This window comes from Syngnathoides biaculeatus, chromosome 14 (assembly GCF_019802595.1).
Source record: "Syngnathoides biaculeatus isolate LvHL_M chromosome 14, ASM1980259v1, whole genome shotgun sequence".
Lineage (NCBI taxonomy): Eukaryota > Metazoa > Chordata > Actinopteri > Syngnathiformes > Syngnathidae > Syngnathoides > Syngnathoides biaculeatus.
This window is the reverse complement of record NC_084653.1, coordinates 19,444,880-19,467,858: the sequence shown is the minus strand read 5'-3', so window position 1 is coordinate 19,467,858 and position 22,979 is coordinate 19,444,880. Positions and strand designations below refer to the sequence as shown.

At 42.7% G+C, this 22,979-nt stretch overlaps 1 protein-coding gene across 1 annotated transcript in view; it reads left to right on the top strand.

The window, feature by feature from the left end:
* The window catches only part of neb (nebulin), a 74,920-nt gene that overhangs the window by 22,114 nt on the left and 29,827 nt on the right, over positions 1 to 22,979 (top strand). The window contains exons 42-99 of the mRNA XM_061842271.1: positions 93 to 299; positions 369 to 473; positions 564 to 671; positions 1,707 to 2,018; positions 2,323 to 2,526; positions 2,612 to 2,716; positions 2,840 to 2,947; positions 3,032 to 3,343; positions 3,957 to 4,160; positions 4,252 to 4,356; positions 4,435 to 4,542; positions 5,248 to 5,559; positions 5,641 to 5,844; positions 6,087 to 6,191; positions 6,259 to 6,366; positions 6,451 to 6,762; positions 6,853 to 7,056; positions 7,127 to 7,231; positions 7,363 to 7,470; positions 7,654 to 7,965; positions 8,056 to 8,259; positions 8,334 to 8,438; positions 9,150 to 9,257; positions 9,347 to 9,658; positions 9,858 to 10,061; positions 10,153 to 10,257; positions 10,635 to 10,742; positions 10,826 to 11,137; positions 11,827 to 12,030; positions 12,629 to 12,733; positions 12,812 to 12,919; positions 12,992 to 13,303; positions 13,771 to 13,875; positions 13,969 to 14,067; positions 14,142 to 14,243; positions 14,660 to 14,767; positions 14,842 to 15,153; positions 15,240 to 15,344; positions 15,427 to 15,531; positions 16,031 to 16,135; positions 16,218 to 16,325; positions 16,404 to 16,514; positions 16,719 to 16,916; positions 17,488 to 17,592; positions 17,666 to 17,770; positions 17,894 to 17,998; positions 18,084 to 18,191; positions 19,254 to 19,367; positions 19,460 to 19,657; positions 19,812 to 19,916; positions 19,991 to 20,095; positions 20,182 to 20,289; positions 20,977 to 21,084; positions 21,177 to 21,284; positions 21,354 to 21,458; positions 21,534 to 21,638; positions 22,055 to 22,153; positions 22,241 to 22,345. Of these exons, the coding sequence (XP_061698255.1) occupies positions 93 to 299; positions 369 to 473; positions 564 to 671; positions 1,707 to 2,018; positions 2,323 to 2,526; positions 2,612 to 2,716; positions 2,840 to 2,947; positions 3,032 to 3,343; positions 3,957 to 4,160; positions 4,252 to 4,356; positions 4,435 to 4,542; positions 5,248 to 5,559; positions 5,641 to 5,844; positions 6,087 to 6,191; positions 6,259 to 6,366; positions 6,451 to 6,762; positions 6,853 to 7,056; positions 7,127 to 7,231; positions 7,363 to 7,470; positions 7,654 to 7,965; positions 8,056 to 8,259; positions 8,334 to 8,438; positions 9,150 to 9,257; positions 9,347 to 9,658; positions 9,858 to 10,061; positions 10,153 to 10,257; positions 10,635 to 10,742; positions 10,826 to 11,137; positions 11,827 to 12,030; positions 12,629 to 12,733; positions 12,812 to 12,919; positions 12,992 to 13,303; positions 13,771 to 13,875; positions 13,969 to 14,067; positions 14,142 to 14,243; positions 14,660 to 14,767; positions 14,842 to 15,153; positions 15,240 to 15,344; positions 15,427 to 15,531; positions 16,031 to 16,135; positions 16,218 to 16,325; positions 16,404 to 16,514; positions 16,719 to 16,916; positions 17,488 to 17,592; positions 17,666 to 17,770; positions 17,894 to 17,998; positions 18,084 to 18,191; positions 19,254 to 19,367; positions 19,460 to 19,657; positions 19,812 to 19,916; positions 19,991 to 20,095; positions 20,182 to 20,289; positions 20,977 to 21,084; positions 21,177 to 21,284; positions 21,354 to 21,458; positions 21,534 to 21,638; positions 22,055 to 22,153; positions 22,241 to 22,345 (8,976 nt within the window). The remainder of the gene's footprint in view (positions 1 to 92; positions 300 to 368; positions 474 to 563; positions 672 to 1,706; positions 2,019 to 2,322; positions 2,527 to 2,611; positions 2,717 to 2,839; positions 2,948 to 3,031; positions 3,344 to 3,956; positions 4,161 to 4,251; positions 4,357 to 4,434; positions 4,543 to 5,247; positions 5,560 to 5,640; positions 5,845 to 6,086; positions 6,192 to 6,258; positions 6,367 to 6,450; positions 6,763 to 6,852; positions 7,057 to 7,126; positions 7,232 to 7,362; positions 7,471 to 7,653; positions 7,966 to 8,055; positions 8,260 to 8,333; positions 8,439 to 9,149; positions 9,258 to 9,346; positions 9,659 to 9,857; positions 10,062 to 10,152; positions 10,258 to 10,634; positions 10,743 to 10,825; positions 11,138 to 11,826; positions 12,031 to 12,628; positions 12,734 to 12,811; positions 12,920 to 12,991; positions 13,304 to 13,770; positions 13,876 to 13,968; positions 14,068 to 14,141; positions 14,244 to 14,659; positions 14,768 to 14,841; positions 15,154 to 15,239; positions 15,345 to 15,426; positions 15,532 to 16,030; positions 16,136 to 16,217; positions 16,326 to 16,403; positions 16,515 to 16,718; positions 16,917 to 17,487; positions 17,593 to 17,665; positions 17,771 to 17,893; positions 17,999 to 18,083; positions 18,192 to 19,253; positions 19,368 to 19,459; positions 19,658 to 19,811; positions 19,917 to 19,990; positions 20,096 to 20,181; positions 20,290 to 20,976; positions 21,085 to 21,176; positions 21,285 to 21,353; positions 21,459 to 21,533; positions 21,639 to 22,054; positions 22,154 to 22,240; positions 22,346 to 22,979) is intronic.

The window sequence follows — 22,979 nt, the reverse complement described above, 5'->3', positions numbered from 1 at the left end:
ACTCACCCAAAAAAATGTTCATATTGCCTGTATTCATCAGCTGTTTTCAAGATTGAAGGACACTGAAAGAACATGTCCCGCTTCTCCTACAGAACCAGTACAAGAGTGAGTATCAAAACTTCATCCGAGGAATCGGTTGGGTTCCTGTCGGCTCGCTAGATGTGGAGAAAGCCAAAACAGCCGGCCAGATCTTGAGGGACCATGGATATCGGCAGCATCCCAGCACATTCAAATTCACCAAGGACATGCACTCCATGGACCTGGCACTGGCTACTGCCAACAACTTGGTCATGGACAAGGTAGGGAAAAGGACAAAAAGATCTGTGCTTGTTTTTGTTTGACAACTCAAATGGGACTTGTGCTTCCAGCAATCTTACACCAAAGCTTGGGACCATGACAAGAGAACAATTCACATCATGCCTGATGCAATGGACATTGCTCTTGCTCGGGAAAACAATAAAAACTATAGCGAGGTAAGAACTTTACAACTGCTATTTTTAACACAATTGTTTTTGTCATTCATTCTTCACAATGTAAAATGGTTATTTTCTTGTTGCCACCAGAAACGTTACAAACTGGACAGTGAGCTGGCCAAGAAGAAGGGTCACAATCTCCGTGCTGATGCGATCCCCATCCAGGCGGCTAAAGCCTCAACTGTTATTGCAAGTGATGTAAGTACATTTTTCTTCTACTTTTCCTGCTAATTAACCCTATTCAGAGGTTGCCACAGTTAAGCAGCTTCTTCCATCTTGCACTGTCCGCCGCATCTTTTCTTGTTGCTCCAGCTACAGACTTTGCAGGTTTCCCTCACTACATCCACAACTCTTCTTTGTTGGTCTTCCTCTTTGCCTCCTACATGGCGGCTCCATTTCCATCATCCTTATATTGAAGTAGCCAGTTTACTTTCCCTGCATCTCCAAACAATCTCAATCTCGACTCTGGCTTTGTCTCTAAACTTTTAAATCCCTGTTGTCCCTCTGTCGAGTTCATTCTTGATCCTGTCCATCCTCATCACTCTTCATCTCAGTATCTTCAACTCTGCCACTGAGTTCTGTTTCCTTTCTTCTCATTATTGCATTCAAGGGGCTCAGGGCCAATTCTTGATACAGTTCCACCTCTTCCTTGAAGTCTTCTGTTATTTCACAGGAGCACTACTTATCTTGCCATTCTCATATGTGTCCTGGATTAGTTGAACATACTTCTCAGCAAATTTCCTCCTACAGTGCCATAGCTCCTCCCATGGCACCCTTTCATTTGCTTTTTCTAATTCCACGAAGACTACTCCTGGTATTCCCAGTACTTCTCTATCTGAATTCTCGGGACAAATATGGCATCTCTGATGGTCCTCCTACGCATGGAACCATACTGTTGTCCACACATCTGTACTTCTTGTCTTAACCTGGCCTTTTCCCTTCTTTTTCAATTTATGTCTCATTAATTGACTTCGGACTCTTCACATTATGCACCATTGTTCTTAAAAATTCACTCTAGCATACTTTTTCTCAACTCCTCAATCGTGTTGTCATGCTCCAAGATCCTGTTGAACAATGTCCAAAAAAAATCCACTGCCTTCTCCCCAAGGAACTTTATCCCAGCCATCTACAAATCCTCCACAGCTCGATTCCTCTGCCTTGTCAGTCTGTTATATACTCAACCATTCCTTTTTCTTATTGGGTGGTTTGTGATAAAACTTTTATCCCTCACAGTACAAGTACAAGACCGGATACCGCAAGCAGGTTGGCCACCACATCGGGGCCCTCAGCATCCAGGATGACCCGCTCCTCATGTTGGCCCTGAACTCAGCTAAGATCGCCAGCGATGCCCTCTACAAGAAGGACTTCAACCAGTCCAAGACTAGATTCCACCTGCCTGTGGACATGCTGGCCTTTGAGCTGGCCAAGAAGAACCAGATCCAGGTCAACCACGCCAATTACATCACCCGGCTGCACAACTGGACTTGCCTCCCTGACTCCAACGATGTTCGCCAAGCCAGACATGCATACGACCTGCAGAGTGATGTGAGTAGACATACTGCAATTTAAGATATAAGATAATCCTGTCTTGATTTATATTTTTGTATTGCATTTATTTGTATTCGCTTATATTTTGCGTATGTCTACTTTGCTCTCTACAGCTAGCTATCTAGCGATAGATAGATAGATAGATATATAGATAGATAGATAGATAGATAGATAGATAGATAGATAGATAGATAGATAGATATAGATAGATAGATAGATAGATAGATAGATAGATAGATAGATAGATAGATAGATAGATAGATAGATGCCTTTGTAATTTTCACCCTCTTGTCTTTTTCAGGTGGTCTACAAAGAGGAGCTGAGGTCACTTCAGGGTGTTGGCTGGGTGCCTATTGGTTCGTTGGATGTGGAGAAGGTTAAGAAAGCTGGTGAGATCCTGAATGAACAGAAATATCGTCAGCACCCAAGCAACTACAAGTTTAAGGTCACAACCGAGGACATGCCCCTGGTACTGGCTAAGGCCAACGCCCAAATCATGAACAAGGTATGTTTTAGCATCAATTGAGCATTACCAAATGATCAAATGAATGCCAATTCAACTTTTTGTATTTCAACCTCCAAATATGCAGCAAGCTTACACTCAAGCCTGGGACAATGATAAGACTACCATCCATGTCATGCCCGATGCGATGGATATTGTGCTGGCCAAAGCCAATAAGGTTAACTACAGTCTGGTGAGTTTTTCCAAAACATTTAGCCTACTATAACTGTGTACCTTGCTTGCATCATAAACTCCCCATAAATGTGTTGCCAGAAGATTTTCTTGAAGGTTTTCTGCATTTTGTTTTGGCTTCCAGAAACAATACAAGCAAGCAAATGAAGACGCCAAGAAGAAGGGTTATGACTTGGGAAAAGATGCTATTTCGATTCTAGCGGCCAAGGCATCCAGAGACATTGCCAGTGATGTGAGATCATGAGGCATTTTGGCACTTGTGTGGTTTTTGTATACTTCAGAAACGTATATGTGGTCTCATTCAATCCTTCTTCAGTACAAGTACAAGACTGGATACCGCAAGCAGGTTGGTCACCACATCGGGGCTCTGAGCATCCAGGACGACCCTCTCCTCATGCTGGCCCTCAACTCGGCCAAGATCGCCAGCGACGCCCTCTACAAGAAGGACTTCAACCAGTCCAAGACCAAATTTAATCTGCCAGTGGACATGCTGGCTTTCGAGCTGGCCAAGAAGAACCAGATCCAGGTCAATCACACCAACTACATCACCCGCCTGCACCAGTGGACCTGCCTGCCCGACTCCAATGACGTTCGCCAAGCCAGACACGCCTACAACCTGCAGAGTGATGTATGAAAATGAACACCCCTCCTCCAGGCTTTAAACACATTTAAACTCAACACACACTTGAACTTTTTTCAACACACTTCTTAAAGTAGTCATTCAAGGTTATTCTGACTTTCATGGTTTCATGAAATAGGAGACTATCATATAACCTCAAAACAAGAAGACTATCGCTAACACAACTGTACAAATCAGAGCGAGATCGTGCTTGCTGCAGAGTGCTTATTTGTTACACTCAGTTAAAGCAAAAGAGGATTAAACACTATACTGGTCATTGGAACACTAAAATGTTCAATCCAACTCATCTCGTCAAAGTAAAAGTCAGCTATCTTAATGCTAACATATAATCGTATAGCCAGCGGAATTGAGCATGGATGTTATGGTAATTAAAAACCTTCCAATCAACTCCACACATGGAGCAGCAACACAACCAGAGCTTACACCAATACTCACAGAGCTACCTGCAGTGAGGACATGCAACTCTAAACTCAGTCTTTATATTGTAAACATTTTAAAGAAACCTGTGATATAGAGGGTTGAGGAACAGGAGAACACTATATGTTGATGAATTTACAAATTTATAAGTCCTCAATGAATGAATCCTTTGTGTCCTGGCCAGAATGTTTACAAGGAAGACCTGAAGACGCAGCAAGGTGTCGGCTGGATTCCTGTTGGCTCGTTGGATGTGGAGAAGGTGAAGAAAGCCGGTGAGATCCTGAGTGAACAGAAGTACCGTCAGCACCCGAGCAACTACAAGTATAAGGTCTCGACCGAGGACATGCCTATGGCGCTGGCCAAGGCCAATGCTCAGATCATGAACAAGGTATTCAAATGTGATACAAGCCCCACAGAGGAGAAATGAGTTCACTGTAGACTTGCCATTTATAGCCTGGTATGTCTTGCGTTTATTGCAGAAAGCATACCATGAAGCCTGGGAAAACGAGAAAACCATGATCCACGTCATGCCTGACGCTATGGATGTCATCCTCGCAAAAGCCAATAATGTCAACTACAGCTTGGTAGGTAAACAGTTTAATGTCTGCGACCTTGTTTCTGCTTAAACATGTATCTTCACGTCTGGTCTTCTGGATCTTCAGAAACTGTACAAGCAGGCATATGAAGATGCCAAGAAGAGGGGATACGAGCTGGGAAATGATGCCATTTCCATTCTCGCAGCCAAGGCTTCTAGAGACATTGCCAGTGATGTAAGTTGTTTGATTTTTAAAAAAATAAACAAATCTATTCATCTCTCAGGTTCCAAATGGGAGGAAAGTTTCGGTTAACTTTCAGTGGGCAGTTGGGGTATTTGGTAAATATGCAAAATAGGAAACTTTCCCTGGGAATTATCGGAATTTATATGGCAATCAACAAAGAATTGGGTGTAATTTCATTGAAAGGTTTCATATTGAAGCATAAATATAAACGTTTCATTTTTGTCATAGACATTCTCTTAAATAGATAGCTCTCCCTAGCCTCACATGAGAACATTACAGTACCCATACAGTACCCTAACTGCACATTTTTTTACACTTCTTTTGAGGGGCAGGGAAACCAAAGTTTGTTTATAACTCAACTTTTGGCTCATGACACACGGTAAAAAAAAAAAAAAAGTCAGCCTGGCAACGGCTCATAACTCCAAAAAATTATTTGGGGGACTAGTACTGTAGGGCAGGGTACCAATGTACTTGCCTTAAATCCGGTTGTTTTATTCAGAATTATGGTTAAATACAGTATACGGTATTTTCCTGAACTATAATTAAGTTACATATTTAAAAAACAAGCTTCAGTTTGGTAAATTGCTTGTTTATTCAGGTTTATTTTCATAAATGCCCACTGAAAGTTTCTAAATATAAATGTGTAACTCTATCTTGTAATCTCTTAAAAATAACCATGACACATTGATTTGGCAGTACAAGTACAAGACTGGATACCGCAAGCAGGTTGGCCACCACATTGGGGCCCTCAGCATCCACGATGACCCGCTCCTCATGTTGGCCCTGAACTCAGCCAAGATCGCCAGTGATGCCCTCTACAAGAAGGACTTCAACCAGTCCAAGACCAGATTCCACCTGCCTGTGGACATGCTGGCCTTTGAGCTGGCTAAGAAGAACCAAATTCAGGTCAACCATGCCAACTACATCACCCGTCTGCACAACTGGACCTGCCTGCCTGACTCGAACGACGTTCGGCAAGCTAGACATGCCTACAACCTGCAGAGTGATGTATGAAAATGAAAGATGATGAATGAAAATGAATTAAATTTGCATGACAATTCTTCACTGAGTCCTGTGTATCCTCGCCAGAATGTTTACAAGGAAGACCTGAAGATGCAGCAGGGTGTCGGGTGGGTACCTGTTGGTTCGTTGGATGTGGAGAAAGTGAAGAAAGCCGGTGAGATCCTGAGTGAGCAAAAGTACCGACAGCACCCAAGCAACTACAAGTTTAAGGTCTCAACTGAGGACATGCCGATGGTGCTGGCCAAGGCCAACGCTCAAGTTATGAACCAGGTATACAAACATTAGAATGACTCAATATTTGACCATAAACTGAATTTAAATACAGTTCATTTCATATTTTGGACAGACTTCAAACTTTTATTTTAACCTTTTGAGTGTCCTGTTTAACTTTTTTTTGTAACAATATGCAACAGACCAATAGAAATCATGCAGCGGACCGCAAATGGCCCACAGGCCTGACTTTGGACACTAATGTTATAGACTGAGAAAGTTGCCATTATGTGTGATTGCAGAAAGCCTATATTGACGCTTGGGAAAACGAGAAGACCAAGATCCACGTCATGCCTGATGCTATGGATGTTCTTCTTGCAAAAGCCAACAACATCAACTACAGTTTAGTGAGTAAACAAATGCGCTTTGGGCCCAAAACTGGCTATTCCTTACACGTGCTTTGGTCGATTACAGAAACTGTACAAGCAGGCAAATGAAGAGGCCAAGAAGAAAGGTTACGACATGCGCAATGATGCCATTCCCATTCGTGCAGCCAAGGCATCCAGGGACATTGCTAGTGATGTAAGTCCTTCGATTTATTGCAAGACATATTTCTCTATATTCTGTTATGCAAGTAACCATTATGACATGTCTTTTCCCCCATAGTACAAGTACAAGACTGGGTACCGCCAGCAGGTCGGCCACCACATCGGGGCCCTCAGCGTCCAGGACGACCCACTCCTCATGCTGGCTCTGAACTCTGCCAAGATCGCCAGCGACTTCCTCTATAAAAAGGACTTCAACCAGTCCAAGACCAAGTTTAACCTGCCTGTAGACATGCTGGCCTTTGAACTGGCCAAAAAGAACCAGATTCAGGTCAACCACGCCAACTATATCACCCGCCTGCACCAGTGGACCTGTCTGCCCGACTCCAATGATGTTCGCCAAGCCAGGCACGCCTATGACCTGCACAGTGATGTGAGTGTAGCTGTAATGAAAATGGAAAATGAACCCCGCTTGCTTTTATTTTGCTTTACAATGTGAATCCTCCATCGCCGCTCTCCATAGAACGTCTACAAGGCCGACATGAAGTGGCTCCAGGGTCTCGGCTGGACCCCCGCCGGCTCACTGGAGGTGGAAAAGGCCAAGAAGGCTGCTGATATCTTGAGCGAGAGGAAGTACCGCCAGCCTCCCAGCAAAGTTCCCTTCAGCAGTCCCATTAACGCAATGAACTTGGAACTGGCAAAAAATAACGCGCTGACAATGAACAAGGTAGACCGCTTGTGGAAAAACACTACAAAGTAATGCCAGAAATTCCATAAATAATTGTGGCTTGTTCTAGCGTCTCTACACTGAAGCATGGGAGAATGAGAAGACCAAAGTGCACATCAACCCTGATACTCCCGAGATCATCCTCTCTCAGCAGAATGCTATCAACATGAGCAGGGTTAGCATCACACTTGTACCTGATAACGATCTTATCTAGTGATGTGCCAGTTTACCACATAAAACAGACAGCAGCTGGGCCCTATCTAAATCAGATACTTCTTTATCTTATATTTGTGATTTTCTTTGCAGAAACATTACAGACAAGGTTATGAGGCTGACATCAAAAAGGGCTATTTTCTGCCCGCCGACGCCATCGCTGTGAAGAGTGCCAAGGCCTCCCGGGATATTGTCAGTGACGTAAGTACCGTAAATTCCATTTTGAAAACCACTCAGTAGATTGATAAATTGAGTAATCATGAAGGAAATTCCTGCATCCACTAGCTTGCATTAGAAAAAGAATGAAGAGTAAAGACTAATGATCACCACTAAAAAGAACAAAAGCCTGGAGATTTTAGGCCTTTTTTTTCCTGATTCCATCAGTACAAGTACAAAACAGGATACCGGCACCAAGTGGGCCACCACATCGGTGCTCGCAGCATCAACGATGACCCCCTGATCATGCTGGCCTTAAACTCGGCCAAGATCGCCAGTGACGCCCTCTACAAGAAGGACTTCAACAAATCCAAGACCCGATTCCACCTCCCTGTGGACATGCTGAGCCTTGAACTGGCCAAGAAGTGCCAGATCCAGGTCAACCACGCTAACTACATCACCAGGTTGCACCAGTGGACATGCCTGCCCGACTCCAATGATGTCGTCCAGGCCAGGAAGGCCTACGATCTTCAGAGTGATGTAATATCAGTAGCTATAATCAAAAACGCTTCCATCGAGCCTGTGTTTCCGACCTTGTCATGTTGAGTCAATGAACCTTTTCCACCTCAGGCTGTTTATAAAGCTGACTTGGAAGAGACTGTGGGCGTAGGATGGATCCCTGTTGGCTCACTGGATGTACTGAAAGCCAAGCACGCCGGCAAAATTCTCAGTGAGCGCCTGTACAGGCAGAAGCAAGACACTCTGAAGTACACGACAGACATGACTGCAATGCCCATGGTCCTTGCCAAAGCGAATGCTGACATCATGAACAAGGTACATTTTTTTTCCTCCTTGAAAAAAAATGATAAAGTTCTTTCTTTGATGTGACGTTAAACTTGTCATTACAGCAAAATTACATCTCAGCTTGGGAGGCCGAAAAGGTGAAGAACTTCGTCGGTGCTGATCTGCCCGAGATTCTACTCTCCAAATCAAATGCTTACAACATCAGCAAGGTAGAGTTTATTGATTTCTAGTTCAGTGATACCCAATAAGTGTGCAATAGCACATCTGGTGTGTTACGAGAAATTATTCAATTTTACTTAGCTGGGAAAAAAATATTTCTAGTTTATACACTCCCAGTCAAACATTTTGATCAGGTTTCCTGTTCATTTCCATGACAAAATATGCATGGAAATTTGTGACTGATAAGTATATCATTGTCAGAATGAGGCCAGTATAAGTAGTCCTTCTTGAGTACTTACCAATACCGAATACTGATAACACTCGTACTTTTGACGCATAAAATTTAAATGAAGACATTGACAGACAATTGTGAACAGAGACCTTTCTGTCTTTCTGATACACAACTCAATAATGTGTAATACCTCTGCAGTGCAGTGATACAATAACTACGTACTTAGAATGGAGAACTTATTCAATGTCAGACTTTCTTGCCTTAAGAATCGCTGGCTGGTATCGTCAGTCTCCACGAGTATCCAGTACTTTGAAGTATGGTATATATTGGCTCCGATATGATACCTGGTATCAGTACGTGCTCATTACTATCTACAGGTATCTGTGTATTAATTTTTATGACATTTTTGTTTGGTGTTGTGCCATGAGATTCATTCCAGTGTAAAATATGTGCCTTTGAAGCACTTTGACGGTTCATCAGCACTCGCAAATACTCTTATTACATAAATGTGTTGTTCCTCCGCCATCAGAAAGCGTACAAGCAAGCCGTCGAAGACATGTTCCGACAGGGCTACGTCATGAAACCCGACGCAATTCCCGTCGTAGCCGCCAAACACGGAAGAGAGATCATCAGCGATGTATGTAAACAGGAATTAGCAATCATTCAATGTCAGCATGACTGAAATGTGGATTTTGCACCATGTGTCATCACTGCGCTTTTATACAGTACAAGTACAAGACGGGATACCGCAAGCAGGTGGGCCACCACATTGGTGCGCTGAGCATCTATGATGATCCTCTGATCATGCTGGCCCTGAACTCAGTGAGGATCGCCAGCGATAATCTGTACAAGAAGGACTTCAACAAATCCAAGACCAGATTCCACTTGCCCGTGGACATGCTGAACTTAGAACTGGCTAAGAAATGCCAGATCCAGGTCAATGACTTCAATTACAGAACTCGCCTGCACAACTGGACGTGTCTACCAGACTCCAATGATGTGGTCCAAGCCAGAAAGGTGTACGACCTTCAGAGTGACGTGAGTAATGAGTACAGCGATAATACGTACCCTAACTTACTAGTTTAATTTAGTCCATGACCAAACTCATAACTCTATTTACTTGTTTGGCAAATAAAATTCTGCCTCTTGTAACCAAATTAGTGTAACGATCGTACTTCACGAGAGTTTTGCTGAGGAACACACTCATTTACTGAAAACTGCATCATCCCTCATGTAGGCTGTGTACAAAGCAGACATGGAATGGATCAGGGGGGCGGGGTGGGTCCCCATTGGTTCACTGGCTGTGGAGAAAGCAAAGAAAGCGTCAGAGATCTTGAGTGAGAGGAGCTACCGTCAGCATCCCAGCAACTTCAAATTCACCTCCAAGACCAGTGACATGCCGTTTGCCCTGGCTCTGGCCAATGCCCAAATCATGGACAAGGTACAGACTGTGTAAATACTTAATTCCATTTGTATGTTATATACAAATAACAAACAGACAGTTTAGTAATCCGATTCTTGAATGTTTGCAGAAAGCCTATGTCTCTGGGTGGGAGAGCGAAAAAACTAATCTTCACATCATGCCTGATACACCTGAGATCATACTGGCCAAGCAGAATAAGCTCAACACCAGTCTGGTAATGCATCGAAGAATACAAGATACTATTATGATGTTTTTCTCACAAAAAGATATGAATATTGGGCTTTCGGGTGAAATTTCAGGATGAACAGAAAGTGCATCATCGTGGCGGTTACATTCCGCAACCCACTGCGATAGAAAGAAAAAAGCCGCTGCAGGTGGACGTCCTTTGAAGTAAAGAAAATAAACCACCAAATTAAGAGTTTTGTCCTGAAGATCCTTGTTCTAGAACAGCAAGTTTTATAAAAAGTAATGAAAGATCCAACAGTTGGACAGTCAAAAGTGAAATTTCACCTGATAGCACAATATCGCTAATTATAATTATTTTTTGGGAGTCATGTACATCAGGCTTAAAACACAATTTCCTTCCAATAGAGACATTACCATGAAGGCTACCTGGAAGATATCAAAAACGGCTACTTGCTCCCCAAAGACGCCATTTCGGTATTAGCAGCCAAGGCCTCTCGTGACATCATCAGTGACGTAAGTTTGTAGCTCCACTTTCAGATGTGAGTTTCTACACTTCTGATAGGAGGATGATTAATAACTCTGCTTTGGAATTTCAGTACAAGTACAAAGCAGGGTACCGCAAGCAATGCGGCCACCACATCGGGGCCCGTAGCGTCGACGACGACCCGCTGATCATGCTGGCCGCCCACGCTGCCAGGATTTCCAGTGACAACATTTACAAGAAAGACTTTGAAAAAACCAAGACCAAATTCAACTTGCCTGTCGACATGCTGACCCTCGAGCTGGCCAAGAAGTGCCAGCAGCAAGTCAACGACTTCAACTATCGCACTCACCTGCATCAGTGGACCTGCCTGCCTGACTCCAACGATGTGGTCCAGGCCAGGAAGGTCTACGATCTCCAGAGTGATGTAAGTTTGTTGAACTCTGCCGTTCCGTGATTTGGACTTTTCTGCATACTGTAAAAAACAATTAAAAGACCATGGTATAGCCCAAATGATGAAGCGTAACGTAGCACTGATCGCTTTACTGTGCCTTGTTAAAGGTTAAACGATTTCATGTTTTTAGGACTGATACTTTAAGGGTGATCTTGCCTTTCTCAATCCCCAAAGCATGTGGAAGATAAAAACACATCGCAACAAGCTCAGAGGCCTCAGCAAATTTTCTGCTTTTCCAATGAGACAAATTATGAATCATCCAAACAATAACAATAAAAAAAATCTTTCAGAAAGTATGAACCAGGCTACAAAGCAACTGCAAGTGAATCATTTTATTTTGTTTAAAAATGCTAAATAGCTGAGCTGTTGTCAAATTTTATTTTATTGAGACTGGAGATGTATTTTTTTTTAACTATCTTCCACTACGAACTACAAATAATATACAATATCACTATTCTTTCGCAGTTCCTTGTTTTATCATCACTGATTCCACTGCCTTCTCGACCTTTTAGGTTTTTACCATGATATTGATTCAGTATCGGTATTGAGATAATTTGTACAGGTATCGCGTCAAAGTCAGAAGTTTGCTCTCGTGACAACTATCTCGAACACACTTGCAGTATGTACTGGGCTGTGTTTAAAGAGGCAACTGTATCTTAAAGGCTGTGTACAAAAGCGACCTGGAATGGCTGAGGGGATGCGGCTGGTCACCTCACGAATCGGTGGACGTCATCAAAGCTCGGAACGCGCAGAATATCCTCAATGAGAGACTCTACCGCCAGCCAGCCAGCACGGTCAAGTTCACCAGTGTGGTGGACCTGCCCTCCATCGTCCTCTCCAAGCAAAACTCAGACAATCTCAGTGACGTGAGTTGAAACACTTTCTGACAGGTTTAATCCTAAAGAGCGCTTACACTTAGGTTATTCTGGACCAAAATTTTTCATGATAATTTTTACATTTCATATATATAAATAAATATATTTTATATGTACATCTTCCTTACACATTCTTCACTGACTCGAACCATTCCAATTTCAAAATGTTTTGCTCATTCAAGACATTTTGAGAATATTTTTTCCCAGACTCTCAAATTTTCACAGTGAAATTTCCAATTTAAAAGATATTATTTACCTCATACCCCCGCGCTTCTTTACCGGTTCAAAACATTCCTACATTTATACTGTATACAATACTACTTTCCACATTCCACTAATACTCAAATTTCACTTTTCACAGCAAAATTCCTGAATCAAGAGATATTTTACATATTTACTGTACATCCTCTTTCCCGATTTTATGACCAATTCAAACCATTTCACCTTGAACATTCACATTCTACGTTTCAACAAATCAAAAACTTTTCACCTAAATGAGCCTGACACAATTTCTGAAGAAATTGCATTCTCTAGTTTTAGTTGGTTGAATCCTTTAATACTAAAAAACTCATTTTTTTCTTTTCAACAGAGGAAATACAAGGAACTTTGGGAGAACGAAAAAACTTCCTTCCTTCTTCCGCCAGATACTCCGGCCCTTGAGCTATCCAGGGCAAATGCTATCAACATCAGCAATGTAAGGTTAACTTCTGTGACCACTTTCCGCCATTCTGGAATTATCCATTTTTCACTATTTTCTGTTTATTCTGTGTAGAAACTCTACACCAGTTCTTGGGATGACCAGAAGGCCAAAGGCTACCAGATCAAGGAGGACGCCATTGCCGTGCTGAAGGCCAAAGCATCCAGAGATATCATTAGCGATGTAAGGAAAACACACAAATCAAGTTTGAAATAAGAAACGAACTTTTCTTTTTTTTTTTTTTTTTTTTTTTAGTACAAGTACAAGGAAGGATACCGCAAGCAGATGGGCCACCACATTGGGGCTCGCAGCGTGGAAGACGACCCTCTGATCATGCTGGCCCTGAACTCGGCCAGGATCGCCAGTGACGCCCTCTACAAGAAGGACTTCAACAAATCCAAAACCAAGTTCAACCTTCCTGTGGATATGCTGAACCTGGAACTGGCCAAAAAGTGCCAGATTCAAGTCAATGACTTCAACTACCGGACTCGCCTACACCAGTGGACCTGCCTCCCTGACTCTAATGATGTGGTCCAGGCCAGGAAGGTCTACGATCTTCAGAGCGATGTAAGTTTGTCGACTTACTGCTATACTTGCTACATCTGGTACACGAGAAAAACTGGACTTTTCTGTCACCCTTAAGCAACTTGGTCCAGGCTAGGAAGGCAAAAGATAAAGGCTCATCGTTAAGAAAAGTCATGTACTTACTGAAAAAAAAAAAAAAAATTGTCCTTGCATATTTTCCCTCATTGATGAGGGGCAGTGCAGTGGGTAAGTGGTTAGGATATTTGCCCTCTGATAGACTCGTTGCCATTCCAGTCTAGTCTTCAGAATGTAAGTCCACTCAGTAACAATAGGTTCCAGCTCTGGTGTGGACACAAAGCTTAAGATTGGACCTTTTCACCAAATTGCTTCCAATTACACCACTCTCTTTGCAGCCAAAAGAAAAACACAGACAGAGAGCCACCTAACCTGGATATGAGTCAAAAGTCAGTAAATTGTTTTCACACCATATTCGTCATGTTGCTCCTCAGGCCGTGTACAAAGCTGACTTGGAGTGGCTACGTGGATGCGGTTGGATCCCGCATGAGTCCGTGGAGGTCTTGAAGGTGAAGAATGCACAGAAGATCCTGGCTGAAGTAAGTTGAGCATACTTATCGCCACACTTTTTGATATAAAGAGCGTGTACACTTCAGAAGTGCTCTACAATTCTGTTTCTGACTTTCTTACAGAGAGGTTACCGGGTCAAGCTGGACGAGCAGAAATTTGGCGTTCCAACCGACCGAGTCGACTTGACTTGCGCTAAGAATGCTGCCGACATCCTCAATGAAGTTGGGATTACTATTCTTTTACTCATATAAGGTTCTTGGTAGTTCTTGCTAACCCGGTTTGAACCTCTTTTCAGGCCAAATACCGTGAGGCTTGGCATCAGGAAAAGACCAATTACACACTGGTGGACACTCCAGTCATGGCCACAGCCAGAGAGGCAGCTAAGAACGTTCACCCGGTAAGAGGATGCTCTGGGTTTTTTTGTGATGAGCCATTAGAACACGATTAGAAGCACTGGTGCACATTGACAACATAAATAAAAAAAATTTCTTCCATGTGAGTATTAATTTACTGTACTCCCAAATGTGTGTTCCCTTCATTTGTTAGCTTGACTGCTTTGCTTACTTTACGTATGTGTATGTGGATCTTCAGAATCAGTAGTGCAGGCCCATGTAACTTCAAATTGGTCTTCGAGGCCAGAACGTCAGCATTTTTTTCATCTTTTGATTGGCTGGTCAGAGCATAACTGTATGACAAGAAAAACATCTGCAAATATTAAATGTTGTAATCACCAGCTCTGGTGTGAGTGTTTATTATTTAAATTTTCATGTTTATGTCATTTGTCCCCCTAAAATGTTTTTTTTTCTTCTTCAGAAACTGTATTCCAAAGATTGGAACAAGATGAAGGCCACTGGTTACTTCATGCCTGAAGATGCAGTGTCCATAAAGCAGTGCATCAGCAACACAAAAGTCCAAAGCAAAGTGAGTTGCTGCTCAAATATTGCCAACATTTCCCAGATAGAAATTACAACTGCTTTGCGTTGTTTGTCCCGTAGCATAAGTACCTGGAGGGATACCGCAAACAGGTGGGCCACCACATTGGGGCCCTCAGCATCCAAGACGACCCGCTCCTCATGTTGGCCCTGAACTCAGCCAAGATTGCCAGCGATGCTCTCTACAAGAAAGACTTTAACAAGTCCAAGACTAAGTTCAACCTGCCTGTGGACATGCTCCAGTTCGAGCTGGCCAAGAAATGCCAGATGCAAGTCAATGATGACCTATACAGGACTCGCCTACACCAGTGGACATGTCTGCCCGACCAGAACGACGTCATCCAGGCCAGAAAAGTCTACGATCTTCAGAGTGATGTGAGTTTTTGGATCAATTACACTAAAATAAAAATTCACTGCTGCAATTTAAAATAACCCCCCGATCTCTTTCTTCCTGTTCTCAGTTTGTGTACAAGGCAGATATGGAATGGATTCGAGGCTGCGGGTGGGTGGCCAATGAGTCAGTTGATCACGTCAAAGCCAGAAAAGCACAGGAAATTCTCAATGATGTAAGTCCTGCTCTCTTTTTATTATTCAGCCTTACTTACTCTTAGTAGCTTGTCTCTCATCTCAATGATGTCATTCTTACAGAGACTCTACAAGAAGAATGCAATCGATGGCTTCAATAAATTTACTCTGGTTGTGGACCGCCCAGAGCTTATCTTGGCCAAGACAAATGCTGCCAACCTTAGCGACGTACGTATTAAAACATGGACCGAATGACAAAATAGCACTATAGTGAACACTCATTTACCCAAACATGATTGGTGAATATTATTTTTGTCTAATGAAATTCCACTAGCTGAATGCTCACATGTAATGTGCAATGCCATAGTCGCGGTAATGGAAATTAACAGGGATGTGACGGTAATTTTAAACCTTTGAAAAATGATATTTTAACACACACCATGCTTCAACGCATTCAAATACTAATCTAAACTCTGCTCTGTCACAACAATGATATGTACAGTGTTGCATTATTCTGTAGATTCATTCTTATTTATTAGTGAAGTGCATAGCATGGTACTACACCAAAGCCACATTTGAACTGGTCTGTACACTGTAAAAAGCCATGAAAAAAAAATGTAAGTCCAAAATATCTGTGATATAGCTGGGGTGCGAAAAATTAAATTTTGTATACAGCCGCTAGGGTTCATTTTTATTGCCATTCTCACAAATATCCTTCCATCCACAGTTGAAGTACAAAGAGACTTTCAACTCAGAGAAGGGTCAGTACATCGGCTCCGCTGATACTCCTCAACTGGCCCACAGCAGGGAGATGTCCAAGAATATCAGCGAGGTATCAGGAGTTAAATTGTTCGTTTGGGATCCTTTTCTCAATTACAAGTGATAAATAGTATGAATGTTGTCTCTCATTTTAGAAACTATACAAACTGCATTGGGACAAGTCCAAGGCTGCCAACTACCATCTGGACCACGAGTATATCCCACTTGTCAGTGGAAAGCGAGGTAGAGACATCAGTAGTGATGTGAGTACCCGACCGGTTGTCCTTTATTTGGTTCTTCTACCGATACAGATTGAGATTTCTGTTTTGTTCATGTTCTAGGTCCGGTACCATGACACTCACGAGAAAGCCAAAGGACACTATCTGGCCGGGACACTGGTGGACTTCCCTGAGGTGATACGGTGTGGTGATCAGGAGAAGAACAAAGGACTGGTGAGAAATTGCTATTACAATCATTTCCATATCTGTGTTTCAAATTGAGGCAAAATCACAATGACTGTGCTTGTTATTATTCACTCCTTAATCACTTTATAGGGATATTTATACATCAATCAAATGAAAATGAGTTTAGTAGCACTGTTGTTGTCAGACCTCCACAATTTCTTAACCTGCAACACTCCTGTTATTTCGTTACAGAGGCTTTACCATCGGGACTACCACCAGACCAAGACCAAGACCCACATCCCGTCCGACGTCATCGCCAACAAGGTAGCCAAGCGGTGTCAGGACATTCTGAGCGATGTCCTCTACCGGACCTACCTGCACCAGTGGACCTGCCACCCCGATCAGGAGGACGCCATCCGGGCCCGCAAGACCAATGAGATTCTTAGCGATGTATGTTCTTAACCTTTAAATACTGTTCATTTTCACTGCATACATACTGTACATATATATGTTAAAGATCAAAACTCCTCATAATAATTAGCCTCTGTATGACTTCGCTTCTTTAAGATTAGCACGATCATTCTTCTTACGGTTCCCCCATGACCCAAAATGTTTCTCTGGGATCCTGTGCACAGACACTCTTGAGCACTTTCACCAACATATACATATTTATAGCATGTACAGTTTTAAGACTTCGATCATTACTACAATTTTCCTTGATTTAACAGGGAATTATAGATCTAAAATTTGTTTTAGTACACATAAATGTACACAAACTATACCATCTGTACAAGAAATACATATTGAAACATTTTCTTTTTGTGGATTTTAGGTCACTTTAAGAATAGCCATCAACTTTCAGTGAGAATGAATGACATACTATATTTTTATAGCGGTCAAATAACAAAACGGGTCAAATTTGATCCAAACAATATGTTCGCGTGAAGGTCTGCTGTAATGGAGGACTCTGCAGCTTTCTCATGTGTACTTTTACTCCCATTTTTTTCTCATCAACTACTAGGTGTTTTATAAAGATGACCTGACATGGATGAAGGGTATCGGCTGCTACGTATGGGACACGCCAGAGATCATTCGCGCCAAGAAGGCCTATGACCTGCAGAGTGAAGTACGTAACATCAGAAGTAATTCATCACGTAGAGCCAATTCAGAAATAACCCTTACTTGTTCTGCCCTTTTAGCTGAAATACAGGGATGAGGCCAAGAAGGAGTTCAACAATTACTCTATCGTGACTGACACACCCGCCTACGTCACCGCTGTGCTGGGCCACACATGGGCCAGCGATGTAAGTCACTTAAAAAAATTTTTAAAAGTCAGTATGCTCAAATGTGAGCATTCATTGGAAACAAGAAATATCTGTACTTCTGCTTGAGTACAATGTGAGTTATTTTGTCACTTGTGACAACAGCTGAATTACAGAGAGACTTACCATAAGGAGAAGCACAAGTACACCACTGTTCTTGATACCTACGACTACGCAAGATGCCACAACTTCAAACACTTCTTCAGCAATGTATGTACCATAGACACGCTCATCTGAGCTTATTTAAGACACGCAAAATGTTGAAGTGACGATCATGATAAGTGTGTATTTTCAGAAAATCTACACTGACGCCTGGGAGAAGTTCAAGGCCAAGGGTTACCAGATCCCTCACGACTCACACTCCATGCGACACGCCAAAAATCAGAAGATCATTGTCAGTGGTGTGAGTATCATGTTCATATTCATTCACCTTCCCCCATGTAACCTGGATGGGACACTATAAAATTTCAATTTAAACTGAACCCCCATTTATCCCAGGGTTTTAATTTCAGACTCACCTGCGATGGGTGAAAATCAGAGATTTTTAGAGACCATCTAACTTGATTTATTTTAGTTTAACTGTTCTCATGCTTTAAAATGTTTTTAATTCATTGAAACTTATTAAAGTTTACTTTTCAAAGAGTTGCTAAGCACCTGTTCTAACTCCCTGACCGTTAAGTAATGGGAGACTATTGTAGATCACTTTGAGGAAAGGAAAGCTGGCTAACATCCATCCATGCATTATCTGAGCCCCTTTTCTTCACACGGGACACTGGAGTCCCGGAGCCTGTCCCAGCTAGGAGGCGGGGTGCACCCCGAACTGATTGTCTGCCAATCGCAGGGCACATAGAAACAACCATTCGCACTCACAATCACCTCTCAGGGCAATTTAGAGTGTTCAATTAAGCTACCATGCATCTTTTTGGAATTTAGAGGAAAATGTGACCCATGCCTGCAGAACATGCCAACTCCACACAGACGGGGCTATGATTTGAAACCCGGTTCCCAGAACTATGAGGCAGATGCTTTAGCCAATTGCAGTTCCACCACTTGTTAACATAGTTCTCCAATAAGAGCCAATGTGTTTGCTTCACGCTTTTCACTGTATTTGTAACTCCCTGGTGAAGTGTGCTGTAAAACCAACGTTAAAAAAACGTGAAAATGTTCAAACTGTATCATTTTGTCCAACAAAAGTCAGCTAGCCAAATGCTAACATGTAATGTGAACCTCAGTATGCAGGATAATAAAAATTAACATCCATATTGCGGTAATTCTAAACCTTCAAACAATGGTTACTTTGACACACGCACTTTGTTGTTGCTTATTTGAACTGCATCTCCGCCAGTGTACTTCTCAGCATGATTCTGCACAACGTTAAAAATGATGTGGGTGGGTAAATTTTATATCGTGCCTTTCAAGGGACACAAGCACACCTAATGATTTATGGTTTTTGTCTACTTTTCAGGTGAAATACAAGGAGGATTATGAAAAGTTCAAGTCACTCTACAGTCTGCCAAAATCAGTTGAGGACGATCCTGCCACTGCCCGCTGCCTCAAGGCCGGGAAACTGGTCCTGGACGTAAGACAAAACATTCACAGCTTTATTTTACACTGAAATGCATATATGACTTTGGTCTTATCAAAGAGCCGCCCATTGTCCCAACTGTGTAGCGCCTGTACAGAGAGGACTATGAGAAATCCAAAGCCAAGACCCACATCCCACCAGACATGCTGGAGATCCTCTCAGCCCGTAACACCCAGACCACCATAAGTGGAATCCACTACCGCAAGTATCTGCACCAGTGGATATGCCTTCCCGATATGCAGATGTACGTCCAGGCACGCAAAGTCAACGAGCAGCTCAGTGATGTGAGTAAAAGAAAAATCTCATCTAACTTATCGAAATCTTTAAATATCTCGTTTTTGTGTCCTGATTTGCAGTTTAGTGTTTTTTTTTCTTCTTGTAGGAAGCGAAATCTTTCTATTAAAATGTTATTTATTGTCAAATTAATATCTTCTGCAGATCTTCTACAAGGATGATCTGAACTGGCTGAAGGGCATCGGCTGCTATGCCTGGGACACCCCGGAAATTCTCCGTGTTAAGAATGCTGGTGTCATTCAGAGCGATGTTCGTTATTACTCATACGATTTTAGTGCTTTTATCTCCTCTGAAATGTTAATCACATACGTATTTCATTCCAGAACATGTACCGAGCTAAAGGTTTAGAGGGGTTCAAAGACTACTCAGTAGTCATGGACACGCCGGTTTACGAGACCGCCAAGCAGAATGCCGTCAACCTGAGCGACGTATGACAGCTTTTCCTAGTCTGTCGTGACTTTGTCACGTCATAGAGGGCAATTTGTGACTTACCGGCTGTGTCGTCTTTCTCCAGCTGCACTATCGCTCCAACTATCACACCAGCATTAAGGGAACCAGCACTTCTCCTGCCGTTACTGTGGAAGGGGAGAGGGCTCGCCTGGCCCACCATATTCAGAGTAATGTAAGATGAAATTCTTGGTGTTCTTCATATTTGCAAACATGCATAAAATGTCCGGTTTATAATCTAATATGATTTTTGAGTAAAGACAGGGACACTATTCATAATGGAGAGGGCTGAAATGGCCTTGTCAGAAATAGGTGGGAGAATACCAAGGGAAGCGTCAACCCAGTTCATTAAGAGAGCTAAATGTTGAAATGTAAGTACCAGACACAGGTAAAGAACACCAGGGAAGGCAAGGACCCAGTTCTTTTAGGCGAGCAGGTCTAGAAGTGGACACGATGGACACATGAGAAAGAATACCATGGAACGCTAGGATCCAATCATCAAAGGAAGAGGGCAGGGTTGACATGGACTTGTCGGACAGAGGTGGAGAACACTTTGGAAGGCCGAGACCTGTTTTCATTAAGGGAACAGGAAACTGCTGACAGGTGGAGAATACCAGTTTAGTAAGGCAGTGTGGACTTATGGAAGTACAGATGCCAAACACCAGGAAAGAACATGACCTAGATTATCTAGGGAGGCAAAATTTGAAGTAGATTTGCGAGACACAGGTGGGAGGCTACCAGTGAAGCCAAGGACTTGGTTCTATAAGGAAGCAGTATTGTATGTATTGATGTCCAGTTACCAGAAACCTTGGAAGAAAAGGACCCAATGTTCAACTCTTCTCACTGCATTCCCTTCTCTCAGAACTGGTACAAAGAGGCCAACAAGAACTACATGCCCACAGGATACACACTGCCCCATGACATGCCTCTCATCAAACAGGCTAAGCGCAACACCTATGTTAGTAGCGATGTAAGTACTCATACTCTGCTACTACAGAAATTTAAAAAAATGATAGCAACAACCGATCAAGCCCCTCTGTCATTTTCTTTTGGTTTGCATAGGTGAAGTACAAGGAGGCTTATGAAATGATGAAAGCCAAGGGCTACACCATTCACCCCCAGGGCGTCAACTTTGTCAACTACAGGAAGGTCAACAAGATCACTAATGAGGTGAGCTAAAGCCGAGCATGACTTTTTGGATTTAACGTAAGCTAACGCAGTTTTCTCTCTTCTGTATAGCGCCTGTATCGCGAGGACTACCACAAACACAAGGACAAGATCCACACCACCTATGACACCCCCGACATCAGACAAGTCAAGATGAATCAGGACCATATCAGCGACGTACTGTGACTTTTTCCAGCATCTGCTCTGTCTTCTTAAAAATGTTATTACATTTACGTTTTGGTGTTTTCGTAGTTGTGGTACAAGGAGAAGTATAACAACAGTAAAGGCCAGCTGATCTCCATGCCCATGACACCAGAGCTGATGCATTTCTACCACGTCAACAACATCAACAGCGAGGTATCGTACGGTACTCCAAAAATGTCTTTGTCAGCAATGTTCCATAAATTCCATCCTCAAAACACCAAACTCTGGATGTTTGCCTTCAGTTGTAAGTCTCTGCATACTATAGTCCATGATGCTACTTCTTTGGATACTTCTGAATTTTTTTTCTGTTACCAAAGTGTACATTAGGTAAGATAACTAATTAAAAATAGCACTTCAGATCTTCATAAATCTGATGTATCTTACAAGTGAGTCCCAAAAAACAAACTCCAGACATTTGGTGACAGAGCTCCCCACCTCTGGAGCCCTGTACATATTTTTTTAAAACTCTGCAAGCAGTATTTTTTTGTGTGGCTTGAGGCCCTTAAAAGACATTTTTTTCAACTATAGTTATTTTTATTATTGTAATTAAAGTTGTGGTACGTTTTCAGCTGAAATACAAAGAAGATCTGACATGGCTGAGGGGCATTGGCTGCTTCTTGTACAACACCCCAGAGATGATCCGCATCCGCAACCTCAATAAATACAGAGTACGTAGCACATTTTTCTCCGCACCTTCCTCTCTGTCCACTAGTCAAAATCATTTGTGTATTTTGTTTTATTTTTTACTCCACCAGGAGGAGTACCCCGTGGAAGCCAAGAAAAACTTGCCCAACTTCTCAGTGGTCCTGGACACGCCAGAGTACAAACGAATGGCTGAGCTCAAGAGCCACTTGAGTATGGTGAGTCTTGCCTGGACCCAGCATTGCCAACTCATTTGCTGAAGATGTTGCTGACTTATGGCTAAGAGTTGCTAAATGGTGTTATCATTGCGCGATAATTAAATTTTTGCGTACGTAGAGCATTACATTCCTTTGGCATCCGAGTCTCAGGAAGCTATACTTCCGAGTGTGCAAGTGCCTGGGTAGAAGTATATGGAGAACAGACTGCTATTGGAAAGGGAGATACAAATACACTTGGTTTGTGCGCCGTCACAGGAGTTGCCGAAATGGGCTAAGTCCAGCGTCGAACCGCCTTAGGCTCTCCAGCTCTGGATTTCCTGTCAGGGTTTACTCCCTTCGCCTTCTTCTCTCCCGAGGTTCCTTCAGGCAGTAGAGCTATTTGCCCATAGGGGGTTTGGTTTTTGAGGCACCAGGGCGTATCCATACGCCGGTGGCCCTGTATGCTACACATCTTGGGGCCAAACCTCCTCCGAGACCTTGCCAATTCTGCCTGATAGCGCGAGGTACTCAGTTCCCCAGGTGACAGGCGTGATGGAGGCAATGAAGCATAGGTCTTGTGATGGAGAGGTTATGTACTGGCAGAGGAAGACTTTCGCACTCGGCTCCCCTTTTCGCATAAATGAGAGCAAGCGGT